The sequence below is a fragment of the Acomys russatus genome, chromosome 19 (assembly GCF_903995435.1).
Source record: "Acomys russatus chromosome 19, mAcoRus1.1, whole genome shotgun sequence".
NCBI lineage: Eukaryota > Metazoa > Chordata > Mammalia > Rodentia > Muridae > Acomys > Acomys russatus.
This window is the reverse complement of record NC_067155.1, coordinates 24,483,571-24,496,775: the sequence shown is the minus strand read 5'-3', so window position 1 is coordinate 24,496,775 and position 13,205 is coordinate 24,483,571. Positions and strand designations below refer to the sequence as shown.

The 13,205-nt window shown below is 46.9% G+C and overlaps 1 protein-coding gene across 1 annotated transcript in view; it reads left to right on the top strand.

Moving 5' to 3' along the window:
- The window catches only part of Fry (FRY microtubule binding protein), a 250,299-nt gene that overhangs the window by 191,955 nt on the left and 45,139 nt on the right, over positions 1-13,205 (top strand). Inside the window, exons 47-50 of the mRNA XM_051162840.1 lie at positions 2,616-2,756; positions 4,572-4,751; positions 6,521-6,682; positions 9,765-9,839. Coding sequence (XP_051018797.1) covers positions 2,616-2,756; positions 4,572-4,751; positions 6,521-6,682; positions 9,765-9,839 — 558 coding nt within the window. The remainder of the gene's footprint in view (positions 1-2,615; positions 2,757-4,571; positions 4,752-6,520; positions 6,683-9,764; positions 9,840-13,205) is intronic.

Below are 13,205 nucleotides of genomic sequence, written 5' to 3'. Positions count from 1 at the left end.
GGCGTCCAGTTCAACAAGCCTGGCGTTGTAAACACCCCTCATACATAGTACTGCATCCTTCTGATACTCCTGTGGCCATAGCGCTCCCAGCAAGCACACACACCCTTCCCACAGCACCCAGGAAGTGTGAGGAGAACCAGTGCAAACACCCTGCTGCAGAAGCAGAGGCTGTGCAACGCCCATTCTAAAAGGTGATGAGTAAGATGGCCACTCGGGAAGGTTTGCCTAGAGCATTCACCATAAAAGTTTCAAAAGCACAAATTGCTTGTGGCGTGTGCATACAGTGGAATAGCACTGTATCTTTAAAAGGAAAAAAAAAATTCTGGAACTGGAGAGATGGCTCAGTGGTTAAGAGCACTGGCTGCTTTTGCAGAGGACCTAGGTTCGGTTCCCAGCACCCACATCTGTAACTCCAGTTACAGGGAGCTGACGCCCTCTTCTGACCTCACATGCAACAGACATGTAATGATTCACGTACATACAAAGTAAGTCTAGAAAATAAAATCTTAAAATAAAAATATCCCTCAGTCCCTACCTGAACTTTCTGGCCCAGGGCCTGGGCTCCCTCTTCCGGAGGCTCCTCATTGTACAATCCAGACATTTTGGTTCCTTCTACCTTTGCTCTCTCTGCCCTGCCCCACTCCTCCCCTCCCTTTTCTGTCTTCCTCTGCATGGTCACTTCCCTGGCCCTGTTCCTTTGGGACCTGTGAACCAGCCAGAGAGCTGCCCCATTACACCTGCCGTTATGTACTCTAATTCAGCTTGGATCTGCTCCTTTTGTCATGGGAGATGACCTTATGGCTTACATTTGTGATGAGTGTTACAGACGGCCCCGCCGACACATTATACATTATCAAGTGGTATATTCGCTAATGTATCAAGTGATCATGGACTTTTTACCAGGGTTTACTGTTGTGTTTAATTGTGGGGGAGGGGTGCAGGTGAATACAATAGCTACAGAGGCCAGAAAAGGGCATCAGATCCCCCAAGCTGGAGTCCCAGGTGGTTGTGAGCCGTCTAACCCTGGTTCTAGGAACTAGACTCTGATCCACTGTAAGAACAGTGTGTGCTCTTCACCATCGAGCTGTCTCTCCAACCCTGGTCGTTGCTTTGTATACAAACAGTCATGAAATAGTGTCACGTGATCCTAAGGCAGAAGCACTCCATCCAAGAGTGTGCATATGTGGCTGCTGCTTAGTTCATTTACACACTGGGGTGGGGCGCACAGGTGGCAGTCTTTCTTGGCACCACCATGCCTGGCTTGAACTCTTTTTCTTTGTGTGTGTGTGTGTGTTTTGAGACAGGGTCTCTCTGTGTAGTCCTGGCTATCCTGGACTCACTTTGTAGACCAGGCTGGCCTCGAACTCACAGAGATCCTCCAGCCTCTGCCTCCTGAGTGCTGGGATTAAAGGCGTGTGCCACTATGCCCAGCGAACAATGAACTTTTATCATGATGCCTGTCATACATGTTTTCTCATTATTTTAGTTTTCCTTTGGATAGTATCAGCAGTTTCTTTTTCTGAGTATAAAAGCAGGGACATACTCACAGCACAGAATTTAGAAGAAGATTGTCTTAGAGAAAAGAAAGATGACACTAAATTATATTTTTGTAGAGAAACACTCTTGACATCTTTGCATTATCCATTATGCAGGTGACTGTGTATGTGTTGTCCCACATAGAGACAAATATCCTCTGCTACCATTTAAATGCCACCGCGACGTGAGTGTGGTATCACACACCTTTAATCCCAGCACTTGGGAGTCCAAGGCAGGTGGATCTCTGTGCCTTTGAGACCAGCCGACTCTACAAAGAGAGTTCCAGGCCAACCAGGGCTAACACAGGAAACCCTATCTCAAGAAACAAAAACCAACAAGACAAAACAACAACAATAACAAACAAACAAGCAGAAAAGACATAGACCTCTTTAGTTTTCTTGATCTCCATTGCTAAATTATCCAATGACATCGCTAATGATATATGAAATATGAATACAGAATATTTTCAATTCCTACATTTTCCAACTTGGTAATCAGCTAATTCATCTTAAAATTATGATTTTGATAGTGTCCCATGGTTTTCCTATTGAGGTTTATTTTCTGTTTTCTTTTTCATTATTTGAATTTTATGTTTATGATTTCAGGGCTCCCTGAATTGCATTTATTATCATTTATGCAATAGTTAGAATTCTGGCCTGGAGTGGTTGTACATGCCTTTAATCTTAGCACTTGGGAGGCAGAGGCAGGAGGATGTCTGTGAGCTAGAGGTCAGCCAGTGCTGCATAGTGAGACCTCTTCAAAAAATAAAACAAACAAAAGATAAAACTAGGTCTGGAGAGATGGCTCAGAAATAAAGAGCACTGACTGCTATTCCAGAGATTCTGAGTTCAATTCCCAGCAACCACATAACTATCTATAATGACATCTGGTGCCCTCTTCTGGCCTGCAGGTGTACATGCAGGCAGAGCACTGTATACATACTAATAAATAAACAAATAAATATTTTTTTAAAATAGACAAAACGAGTTAACGGCTCTGTTTGCTCTCGGGTGTGGGAGAGCCTGGGTACTTGTCCAGGAGAGATGGCAGAACTGACGGCTGCACTCTGCCCCCTGCAGTTACTGGAGAAAGGCCTCCCGAGCATGCAGCAGCCGCTCCTCCAAGTGATCCACAGTCTGCTCAGCTACATGGATCTCTCTGGCGTTCCTGTCAAGCAGTTCAACATGGAAGTCCTGAAAACCATTGAAAAATACGTGCAGGTGAGTGTCTGCACAGACTTACTCACTAGTCCGAGCTATCTGAGAGAGAGGAGCCAGGGACGCTTGCTTGCAGCTTGCCCGGGTGCAAAGCCGTCCAGCATTAGACCCCACATTCACTCCTCGGCATCCACGACTCATCGCCCACGGAAGGGAAAGGTCCTACGTGGTGTCTTCTTTCAAAGATGGAGATGGGGGGAGAGATGGTATGGGCATGCCCAGTTTCACACCAGGTCTGTGGTTTGGAATATAGAAACTTAAGCATAAAAATACTCCCACAAGTGGTGATGCACACCTTTAATCCCAGCATCTGGGAGGCAGAGGCAGGAGGATCTCTGTGAGTTCAAGACCAGCCTGGCCTACAAAGTGAGTCCAGGACAGCCAGGGCTACACAGAGAAACTCTGTCTCAGGGTGGGAGCAAGGATGGGAGGGGAGAAGATGCTCACACGGGAGAGATAGCTCAAGGCTTACAAGCACTGGCTGCTCTTACAAAAGACTCAAATTCATTCCCAGCACCCACATGGCAGCTTATAAGTGCCTGTAACCCCATTTCTAGAGGGAATCCAGTACCCTTTTCTGGCCTCCAAAGGCTCCTGTACACACATGGGTCACATAAAACAACACAGGTGCATGCACAAACACACAGATATATATACAATAGTTATAAATAAATTCTTTTTTATTTTGAGGCAGGGTTTCTCTGTGTAGCCCTGGCTGTCCTGGACTCACTTTGTAGACCAAGCTGGTCTTGAACTCACAGAGATCCACCTGCCTCTGCCTCCAGAATTCTGGAATTAACATGTGCGCCACCAGTGCCCAGCTATAAGTAAACCTTTTTAAAAGAAGGCCATTGAAGCTGGGCATGGCGGCACATGCCTTTAATCCCAGCACTGAGGAGGCAGAGGCAGGTGGATTGCTGTGAGCTGGAGGCCAGCCTGGTCTACAAAGCAAGTCCAGGACAGCCAAGGACAACACAGAGAAACCCTAGCTCGAAAAACAAAACAAACAAACCGACAAATAGAAAAAAAAAGAAGGCTATTGATACAGTCTAATTGAGACTGAGTTACATGTTGGGATTGTAAACAGGGACGAAGTGATTGAAAGGTGGGGTAAGGGAAGAGGTGGGAAGGGCGCCCCCATCCGCGGGTCAGTTTAGGAGGTTGTAAGGAGGAAAGCGATGGATGGGCATTCCCAGTGAAGAGCAGAGAGCAGAGACCCCAGAGGTGCGGGACTCTGCCCTGATATCAGTAGTCTAGTGAGCACGGGAAGCTTTTCCCTTTTCTCAACTTAAGGGGCTCCTGGGGGGTACTGGAGAGATGGCTCAGAGGTTAAGAGCACTGACTGCTCTTCTAGAGGTCCTGAGTTCAATTCCCAGCAACTACATAGCCACATAACATAGAATCTGGTGCCGTTTTCTGGCAGGCAGGCACACATGTATACATTGTATACATAATAAGTAAATAAATCTTTTTTTTTTTAAAGGTGGCTCCTCAGCAAAATCAATACCGTGCAATTTTTAACTAAGTCAATGGTTCTCAGAATTATAGTAAAGGGTCACAGCATCAGGGAGGTTGGGAACCACTGGTCTAAGTGATTTGAATATGGACACAGTGATCTGTGTTATTTGCTTATTTCCCCACTGTGGTTCACTTCACTTATAGATGCTCTTTGTATATCGTTAGTCTTTTTTTACTACGGACTTTATGTCTTAAGCCAGTGAATTCTGACCAGTCATGAGATGGTTCAGTGCTTACTTGTTGTGTGTCTGCTTGTTTAAGTGTACTGACTTTTAACCCGCAGATGTTTGTTGCCAACAGAGCATCCATTGGAGGGAGGCACTGAACATCCTGAAGCTGGTCGTTTCTCGATCGGCCAGCCTGGTCTTGCCTTCCTACCAACACAGCGACCTCTCCAAGATAGAGCTCCACCGCGTGTGGACCAGTGCCTCCAAGGAGCTACCGGGCAAGACTCTGGATTTCCACTTCGACATCTCAGAGGTCGGGACCTGTTGTGACTCTTTCTGGGAACTATAGCCTGAATGTATGAAGGGTAAAAGCAGTTGCCCAGGGAGAATAAGGCTACATTTGTTTTAAATGAATACATCTGAATCCTAAACTAGGTTCTGTTCCTTCAAGAACGCACAAGGATGGGGCTCTCAATCAGCAGTTATTAAGAATGGAGACCATGGGCTGGAGGTGGCTCAGTGGGTAGGAGTGCTTGTTCTCCAGGAAGACCAGAGTTCAAATCCCAGCACCCATGTAAAGAGCCTAGTGTAGCTAGCTATGTAGGTCCAGAAGCCCACCACTGCTGGACATAGGTGCAGTTCCAGCTCAGTGAGACCCTGTCTCAAGGGAATAAGGTGGCGTGAGATAGAAGACACTCCCAGCCAATGCCTTGCTCTGGCCTCCACGTGCCCTGTGTGTGCGCTCGTGTGCATGTATCACCCAAACAAATGGGGGGGGGGGAGAAAGAAGGGAGGGGAGGAAGAGGGGGGGAGAGAGAGAGGAAGAAGAAGGCAGAAGGGAGAGGAGAGAGGGGGAAGGAGGGAGAGGAGGGAGAGAGAAGGAGGGGGAGGAAGGGAGGGGAGGAGGAAGAGAGAGGAGGGGAGGGGAGAGAAGGGAGGGGGAGGGAGGTAAGGGGGGAGGGAGAGGTTGACTTCTCTGACTTTCACCTTTTCTACATTCAAGATGTGACATCTATAATTAATATGAAAATGATATTAGGGTATTAATTCAACAGCCATATTTAGCTTTTCCCCTTGGGGCAGGGGCTATTATTTTAAGCCTTTGACTTGAATTTGTTTTGATCCAGAAACAGAGAGAAAGCATTAGCCAGTTAGCTGCTCCTCTCAGCTCCCAGGGACACAGAGCTGTTCCAGAAAGGAGGGCCTGGGGACCTAGACACAAACAGTTCCAGTCAGTTCCGGCCACTTCAAGGATCTCGCGTTGAGCCCTCACTGTAGGCAGAATGTAAAAGGTGCTTCCTGCCCGGCCGCATACAATGGGAGTCTCAGAACGTGAGCGTCATCAAGTATTGTGCAATATTTGACAATGACCTCATCCGTTTGAATAATTTAGATAAAATTGTCAATGACTGAGAGTACAGAAAGATTGGTACTAAGGACCAGAGAGAAAGAAATGAATTTTAATCCTTTATTGCAAGAAATCATTGCAAGTTTGGTGTGGTGGGGAAAGCCTATAATCTTGGCACACAGGAATCAGAGGCTACAGTCCAAAGCCAGCATGGTCTACGAGCAAATTCAATGTAGGCAGACCAGGACTGCAGAGAGAGACTGGGGTGGGGCAGGAAGAGGGGGGAGGAGAAAAGAGAGTGAGGGCGCTGGTCTTCATCACTAGAGTCTAAAGTATAATGATGTCATCACATTGGCTTCTCGTTGACAAGGAGGGGTGGGAGACACTCAATATGCAAATGGCCCAGAGCATGCATTGGACACCAGGAAAAGAACCCTGCATATATGTAATTGCTGAGTTTCTCTATCTGATCTCGTTCTAGCCACATAATCAGTTTGGTTTGGTTTGAGAGAGGGTTTCCCTGTGTTGCCCTAAAACTCACTCTGTAGACCACGCTGGCCTCAAATTAGCAGAGCTCCACCTGCCTCCGCCTCCCTAGTGCCGGGATTAAAAGTGCGCGCCACCTCACTGGCCTCCCCGTGATCAGTTTTTAAATTACTTCTGGGGTGAGCAGTTTCTTACACTGTAGAAGTGTTAAGATAGAGTAACAGTGACTCCATTTTGTTCCTTCTCAGACTCCAATCATCGGGAGACGGTACGATGAACTACAGAACTCTTCTGGGCGGGACGGGAAGCCAAGGACCATGGCCGTCACTCGAAGTGCATCGTCCACTTCCTCCGGCTCTAACTCCAATGTCCTTGTTCCTGTGAGCTGGAAGAGACCCCAGTATTCTCAGGTATAGCTCCCCGTGTGAAACTAAACTCTACCATTCACCACTACCCCCAAACAATGGTCCCCTCTAGACACCTGGCACCTCTCCAGCAGTCAGGGCTCATGGTACTGAAAGGCCCTTTTATCTGTGAACAACCCGATGTATCAGGTTGATGCCCGACTCTGGCCTCTTCACTCTATGGCTTGGCAAACAGAATCCGCTCTCCGTTTCATATGGCAGCCCTTTAGGTGTGGAAAACGGCCCTGACCCTCGCCCCTGACCGGTGTCCAATGAGTCTCCCAGAAATTATGTCCGATAAAGAGTGACTGGAGCTGCACACTCGGCTTCTGGATGTTTCCCTCGGAGCATAAGCTTGAAGCACAGTTGACTTCAGCAGGCCACCCTGACAGCAGGAAGGACTGCCACCCTCCTCTATGCTTAGTTATCAGAGCCTGGGGCTGGGTGCCGTCTGCGGGGAGCCTGCACAGCAGGGCGCCACCAGGCTTTCAGGTGAAACCCCTTCAGTGTGCCCAAGTATTTTAGTGGCACCTGCCAGACACACACTTGAGTGGAAAAGGAAGTTAGTAAGCCATGTATGTTAATTAGTTTTGTGTAGATGAGTCAGAATACCTGCGCGGATGGGCTCATAAAGGGTTCCTTTGGCCCCAGAAGTTGGGGCTCTATGGTCACATGACCGCTGGGAAGCAAAGAGAAAGACAGGAAGGGGCGCGGTCCTGCTGTCCTGTTTCAAGAGCTCAACTTCCTCCCACTAGGCTCCACCTCCTACAGGGTCCACCAGCTACTGACAGCACTGGACTAAGCTTTTGATAAAACGTGAAGGTCCCAGCATCCACCTCAGCTCTAAGCACAGCTGCACCCTACTGCCCAGATGTTAGGGTTCAGAGCCGTAGACTCCCTCTCCATCTTACTGCCCCGCCTCCCCTTCTCAAGGGCCTGGCCCCCCACCATCCCACCCCATCCCCACCCCCGCTGTCCCCTCCGCTGGCTCCATTTTCTGAGAAACCCTTCCTCTGCAAATTCTAATGGCTCCAGATTTTTGTGGATTTGGGGTCCTGGTGCTCTCAAGCTGTGGCCGTGCCCTCTTCTGACATCCGCAGTACTGGAAAAGGAGCTTTTGGTTACATTGATCTGCTTTTATTCTGTTTATGAATGCTTTGCCTGCATGTATATGTCTGTGCACCATGTGCATGCAGTACCTGTGGCAGCCAGAAGAGGGTGTCAGATCCCCTGGAACTCAAGCTATAGATAGTTGTGAGCTGCCATGTTGGGTGCTGGGAACTGAACCCAGGTCCTCTGCAAGAGCAATGAGTGTCCTTAACTGCTGAGCCATCTCTCCAGCCTAGGAGAAGGAACTACACAGGGTTAGAGGTGGCAGAGAGATAGCAAGCCTGGGTTGGGGGATACAACAGTAAGCCTGGGTTAATGAGGAGCACGCTAGGTAGGTACTGGGCAAGCCCAATACTACATCCGCATACCCCACAGCTCACCATCGTCTTCAGGACTCAAAGGCTAGTACAGAGCCTGCTGCACCCTGAGATGTCAGTAGTTAGAGTCACGGTGAGGAGGAGATGAGGGCGTTCAGCCCTGTGCCTTGTTGCTCCACTGATTTCACCTCAAAAGTGGAGAATGAGACTAAGATTTAGGGAAATAAAAAGAGATTTGGCATCCTTCAGCAGCGAAGTCCTCCTGCCTGGCCTTGAAATGGGACCCATTGGGAATAGTTCTGTAATTGGGAATGAAAGATGCACTTCCATAAAGAAAGACCCTTAAGCTGAGTGCAATGGCGCTCGCCTTTAATTTCAGCACTCGGGAGGCAGAACCAAGCAGATCTGTGAGTCCGAGGCCATCCTGGTCTACAGAGTGAGTTCCAGGACAACCAGGGCTACACAGAGAAACCCTGTTTCGAAAAAGGAGGAGAAGGAGGAGTAAGATCTTAGAGTGAATAGCAGCTTCTAGAAGCTTCTGTCTAACAAGCCAAAAATCAGGACTGCCTTGTGATTGGCTCTCAGCAACATTAACATCTCTAGGTTTGCGTCCTCTCTTCATCCTGAAACCCTCGTTTTCTCTCTGGAAACGTGATTCTAGAAGAAGCTAGAAAAGAAGGCTTGTGAAGAGAAGCAAAGGGGTTTAAATTATTTTGTTCTACCATGGCGTGTGAATAGCTGAATGCTTTCAGTCTACACACAGTAAAAACATTCTCTCCTTGGAACCAGAACAGGCTCACTCTGTAACAAAGTAGATTTATTTCTGATGGAACAAAAGCCAAGCCTTGCTGAAATTACAAGTTATAATATACAAGAAGCAATACCGTGGATGGCCACGGAAGGGCCTAGGAATAGATTTTCACAGAGGCACACACCCACCCTGAATAGCGAGTCAGCCCTGTACAGTTTAGACATGGAGAGAGCCTTGTTTTAGTTAACAGCCACTTTAAAATAAATAAATAATACAGTTCTTGAGAGATTGCTCAGTGGTGAGAGCACTGGTTGCTGCAGAGGACCCTGGTTCAGTTCTCAGCACCCACATAGCAGCTCACGACCATTTGTTACTCCAGTTACAGGGGATCTGACGCCCTCTCCTGGCCTTCTTGGGCACTGCATACATGTGGTTCATATATGTACATGCAAGTAAAACACCCATATACATAAAATAAAATTGTTTTAATTACAAAATAAATAAGAAATCAGACTGAGCAAGCCATGGGGTGGGGGGTGGGGGTGAGCAGCACCTGCCATGGCCTCTGCGTCAGCTCCTGCCTCCAGGTTCCTGCCCTGCTTGAGTTCCTGTCCTGGCTCCCTTCAGTGTGGAAGTGTAAGCCTTGCCTTTCCAAGTGGCTTCGGTTATGTCACTAAGGATGGTTGTTAACTCGGTATAGCTAAAATAACTTGAACATACTGTTGTTATTTTATAATTGTCAACAAGCTTTTCACACTCTTTTCTGTGCAAAGCCTGAGTATTTTATATCTCAGTGTCATGGCCTACATCTTAAACCTCGACATCCACTTTTTGTAGCTAGGACCTATGTATAAAGGTGGATTTGCAAATGGGGCCTCAGAATGAAAACCTGTGGGTTTTTTTTTTCCAGAAACGAACAAAAGAGAAATTGGTGCATGTTCTTTCTCTGTGTGGCCAAGAAGTCGGACTAAGCAAAAACCCATCTGTAAGTCCCACCCGGTTTGTAAGTCCCACCCCGTCTGTAAGTCCTGCCCCATCTGTAAGTCCCGCCCCGTCTGTAAGCCCCACCCCATCTGTAAGCCCCACCCCATCTGTAAGTCCTACCCCGTCTGTAAGTCCCGCCCCCTCTGTAAGTCCCATCCTGTACCACGGTTATTTTGCTGTCCTGTTGCTTTTGCCTTTGGACCATTGATATTGAAGATTCTAGTGTGAGTGACAAGTCCAGTAGCCGCCATTCACGTTCAGCCCCGTGTTACCCCTTCTCACCCCATGAACTGTAATCTTAGTTCAGAGACATAGAACGATTTCACTGCGCTCTGCTCCGGTTTGCCTTTGAAAACAGTTTAGGTTCAGACCTTTATTTGGTTTTGTAAACATGCCCAGACTATTTTACCACAGATGTGATGGTGCCTGTCACATCCATGACATACATGCAGATTCCTCCAATTCCTCTTGAGTCGGGTTTTGCTCGCTGTACACTCGTTGTACGATGATGTCACCGTTTTACTTGTATACAGTAACATGACTATAATGAGATACTGGCAGAAGTGTACTAAAAATGTTACAGTCTACTCACTAGTCACATCACAATAGAAAGGTATTAAAATACTACAAATATCTATAAAAATGGCACCATTTAAGCTTTCACTGGTGTTAGAGGTAGAAAAGAAAATGCTCTGATGCTTCTAGAAGAACCAATTACTGACATTCAGAAACAAATTTCTGAAATTACTAGAAAATTCAGAAAAGTCAAATTATATACAGTGAGCATTTTTAAAGAAAAAAATGATAAAAACCTCAGGGCCTGGATTCTATGTATGTTTTTGCAGATCACAGTATCCTTATTCTTCATTTAAAAGGAAATAGTGAAATAAGAAATTTAGAATCAAGCCGGGCATGGTAGCACACGCCTTTAATCGCAGCACTTGGGAGGCAGAGGCAGGCATATCCCTGTGAGTTCGAGGCCAGCCTTGTCTACAAAGTGAGTCCAGGACAGTCAAGGCTACACAGAGAAACCCTGTCTCGAAAAACCAAAAAAAAAAAAAAAAAAAAAAGAAGAAGGAAAGAAATTTAGAATCAGCAAGCAGATTTCTCTGTGGAGCTGTGTTTTAATATCCCAGACTGTGTCTACTCCACATGAGCAGATAAAATGTCAGAGGCTCGTGAACACTTGCCAACGAGTCGGCCGGTCACTGATCTCAGCTGGGAGAGCACCAGCTAAGCTGAGCTTCTGTCTAAGTCGCCTTTGTAGTGTGGCTTCCTGATCAGAGGGCTTGGGGCACACCAGTAGCATTGTTCGGGCCACTGAGGCCCACAGCAGAGAGAAACCAGAGCCTCACATAGCTTCCCCCACAAAAGAATGACGACACTTTTTTCTTGAGCCCTTGAGCCACATTTCAGTGGCTGAAGCCTAGGAGCACAGATTCAGGTTGGCCTGACCGACGTTTTCTACCATGGAACTTTTCCTAGTTAAAACTCAGGACATTTGCCAAATGAACAGGGGACACACACACACACACACACACACACACACTGAGGGCAGGCATGTTACAGCATGAACAGGACACACACACTGAGGGCAGGCATGTTACAGCATGGACAGGACACACACATGCACACACACACGCACACATACACACACACACACACTGAGGGCAGGCATGTTACAGCATGAACAGGACACACACACACACATGCACACATACACACACACACTGAGGGCAGGCATGTTACAGCATGAACAGGACACACACACGCACACACACACACACACACACACTGAGGACAGGCATGTTACAGCAAGTGTGGGCTCCCCGCTGCTAGATGTCATTTTATGATGTTCTTAGCAGCTTGGGTTGGTGGAAGCCAGTGGCTGCTTAGAATCTATTTCGAAGGTTTTGCTCACTGATCAGACGGATGCAGGTAAGACTCACAGGCGAGCAAAGAATGGCCGTTACAAGGACGAAAAATAGCTGAGTGGTGGTGGCTCATGCCTGTAATTCCAGCACTGGTCTACAGAGTGAGTTCTAGGGCAGCCAGGGCTACACAGAGAAACTCTGTCTCAGTGGGAAAAAAAAAATCAAAAAATTAGACAAATAAATAAATAGGATTGAAAATAGGCCAGCATGATTTTACCTCTGGATTGGTAGCATTCTAACTCCCCATAATAATCAAGTTCTTATTGGTCATTCATTCTTGTAGAGTCAGTAACACATATGCCGTCTTTTTTTCACTTAGAGAATTCAGTTCACAAAAGAAAGCTTTGATTTCATATCTGTATTCAATAGAGACTGGCTAGCAAGACATTTGCTTATTATTAGTTCTTCAAAGTTCTTTTAAGCCGGCATGGTAGTTTACACCTATAAACCTAGTAATCAGGAGGCTGAGTCAAGAGGACCCTCCTGAGGTGGAGGCCAGCCTGGGCTCCGTAATGAGTTCCAGGCCTTCGTGGGCTATGTTAAGAGTTCCACGACAAAAGCCAGGCATGATGGCACACACCTTTAATCCTATCACTCGGGAAGCAGAGGCAGACGGACCTCTGTGAGTTCAAGACCAGCCTGGTATACAAAGTGAATTCTAGAACAGCCAAGGCTCCACAGAGAAACCCTGTCTTGAAAAACCAAAAACAAACAAACAAACAAACAAAACAGACCATGTGGCAGTGGCGGCTCACCTGTTAATCCCAGCACTCAGGAAGCAGAGGCATGTAGATCTCTGAGTTTAAAAACACCCTAGTCTCCACAGAGAATTCCAGGCCAACTGGGACACACAGCAAGACCCTGTCTCAAAAAGTTAATTAACTAATTAAAATATAATATGTCTAAATAAAAAGCACCTAAACATAGCCAGGCATCATGGTTCACACCTGTAATCCCAGTACTTGGGGAGGCAGAGGCAGGTGGATCTCTGAGTTCGAGGTCAGCCTGGTCTACAAAGCAAGTCCAGGACAGCCAGGGATAACAGAGAAACCCTGTCTTGAAAAACCAAAACCCCCAAAAAACAAAATGAACCTAAACTTAAAAATATGGCTTCTCAGCTGGGCGTGGTGGCGCACGCCTTTAATCCCAGCACTAGGGAGGCAGAGGCAGGCAGATCGCTGTGAGTTCGAGGCCAGCCTGATCTACAAAGTGAGTCCAGGACAGTCAAGGCTGCCCATTGAAATTTTGTTCCGGAAAAAAAGTGTGGCTGCTCTTTATTAATCTTTCCAGATTCCTGGTTTACCTCTCAAAGGGTTAAATCCTTTGTTCCCAGGGTTTATTTTATAATAAAACGTACCTTGATGTCATCCTTAACACATTATTTATATACATTTGACATGTGACAGTACATAATTTCTAATCTCAGTCAGCTC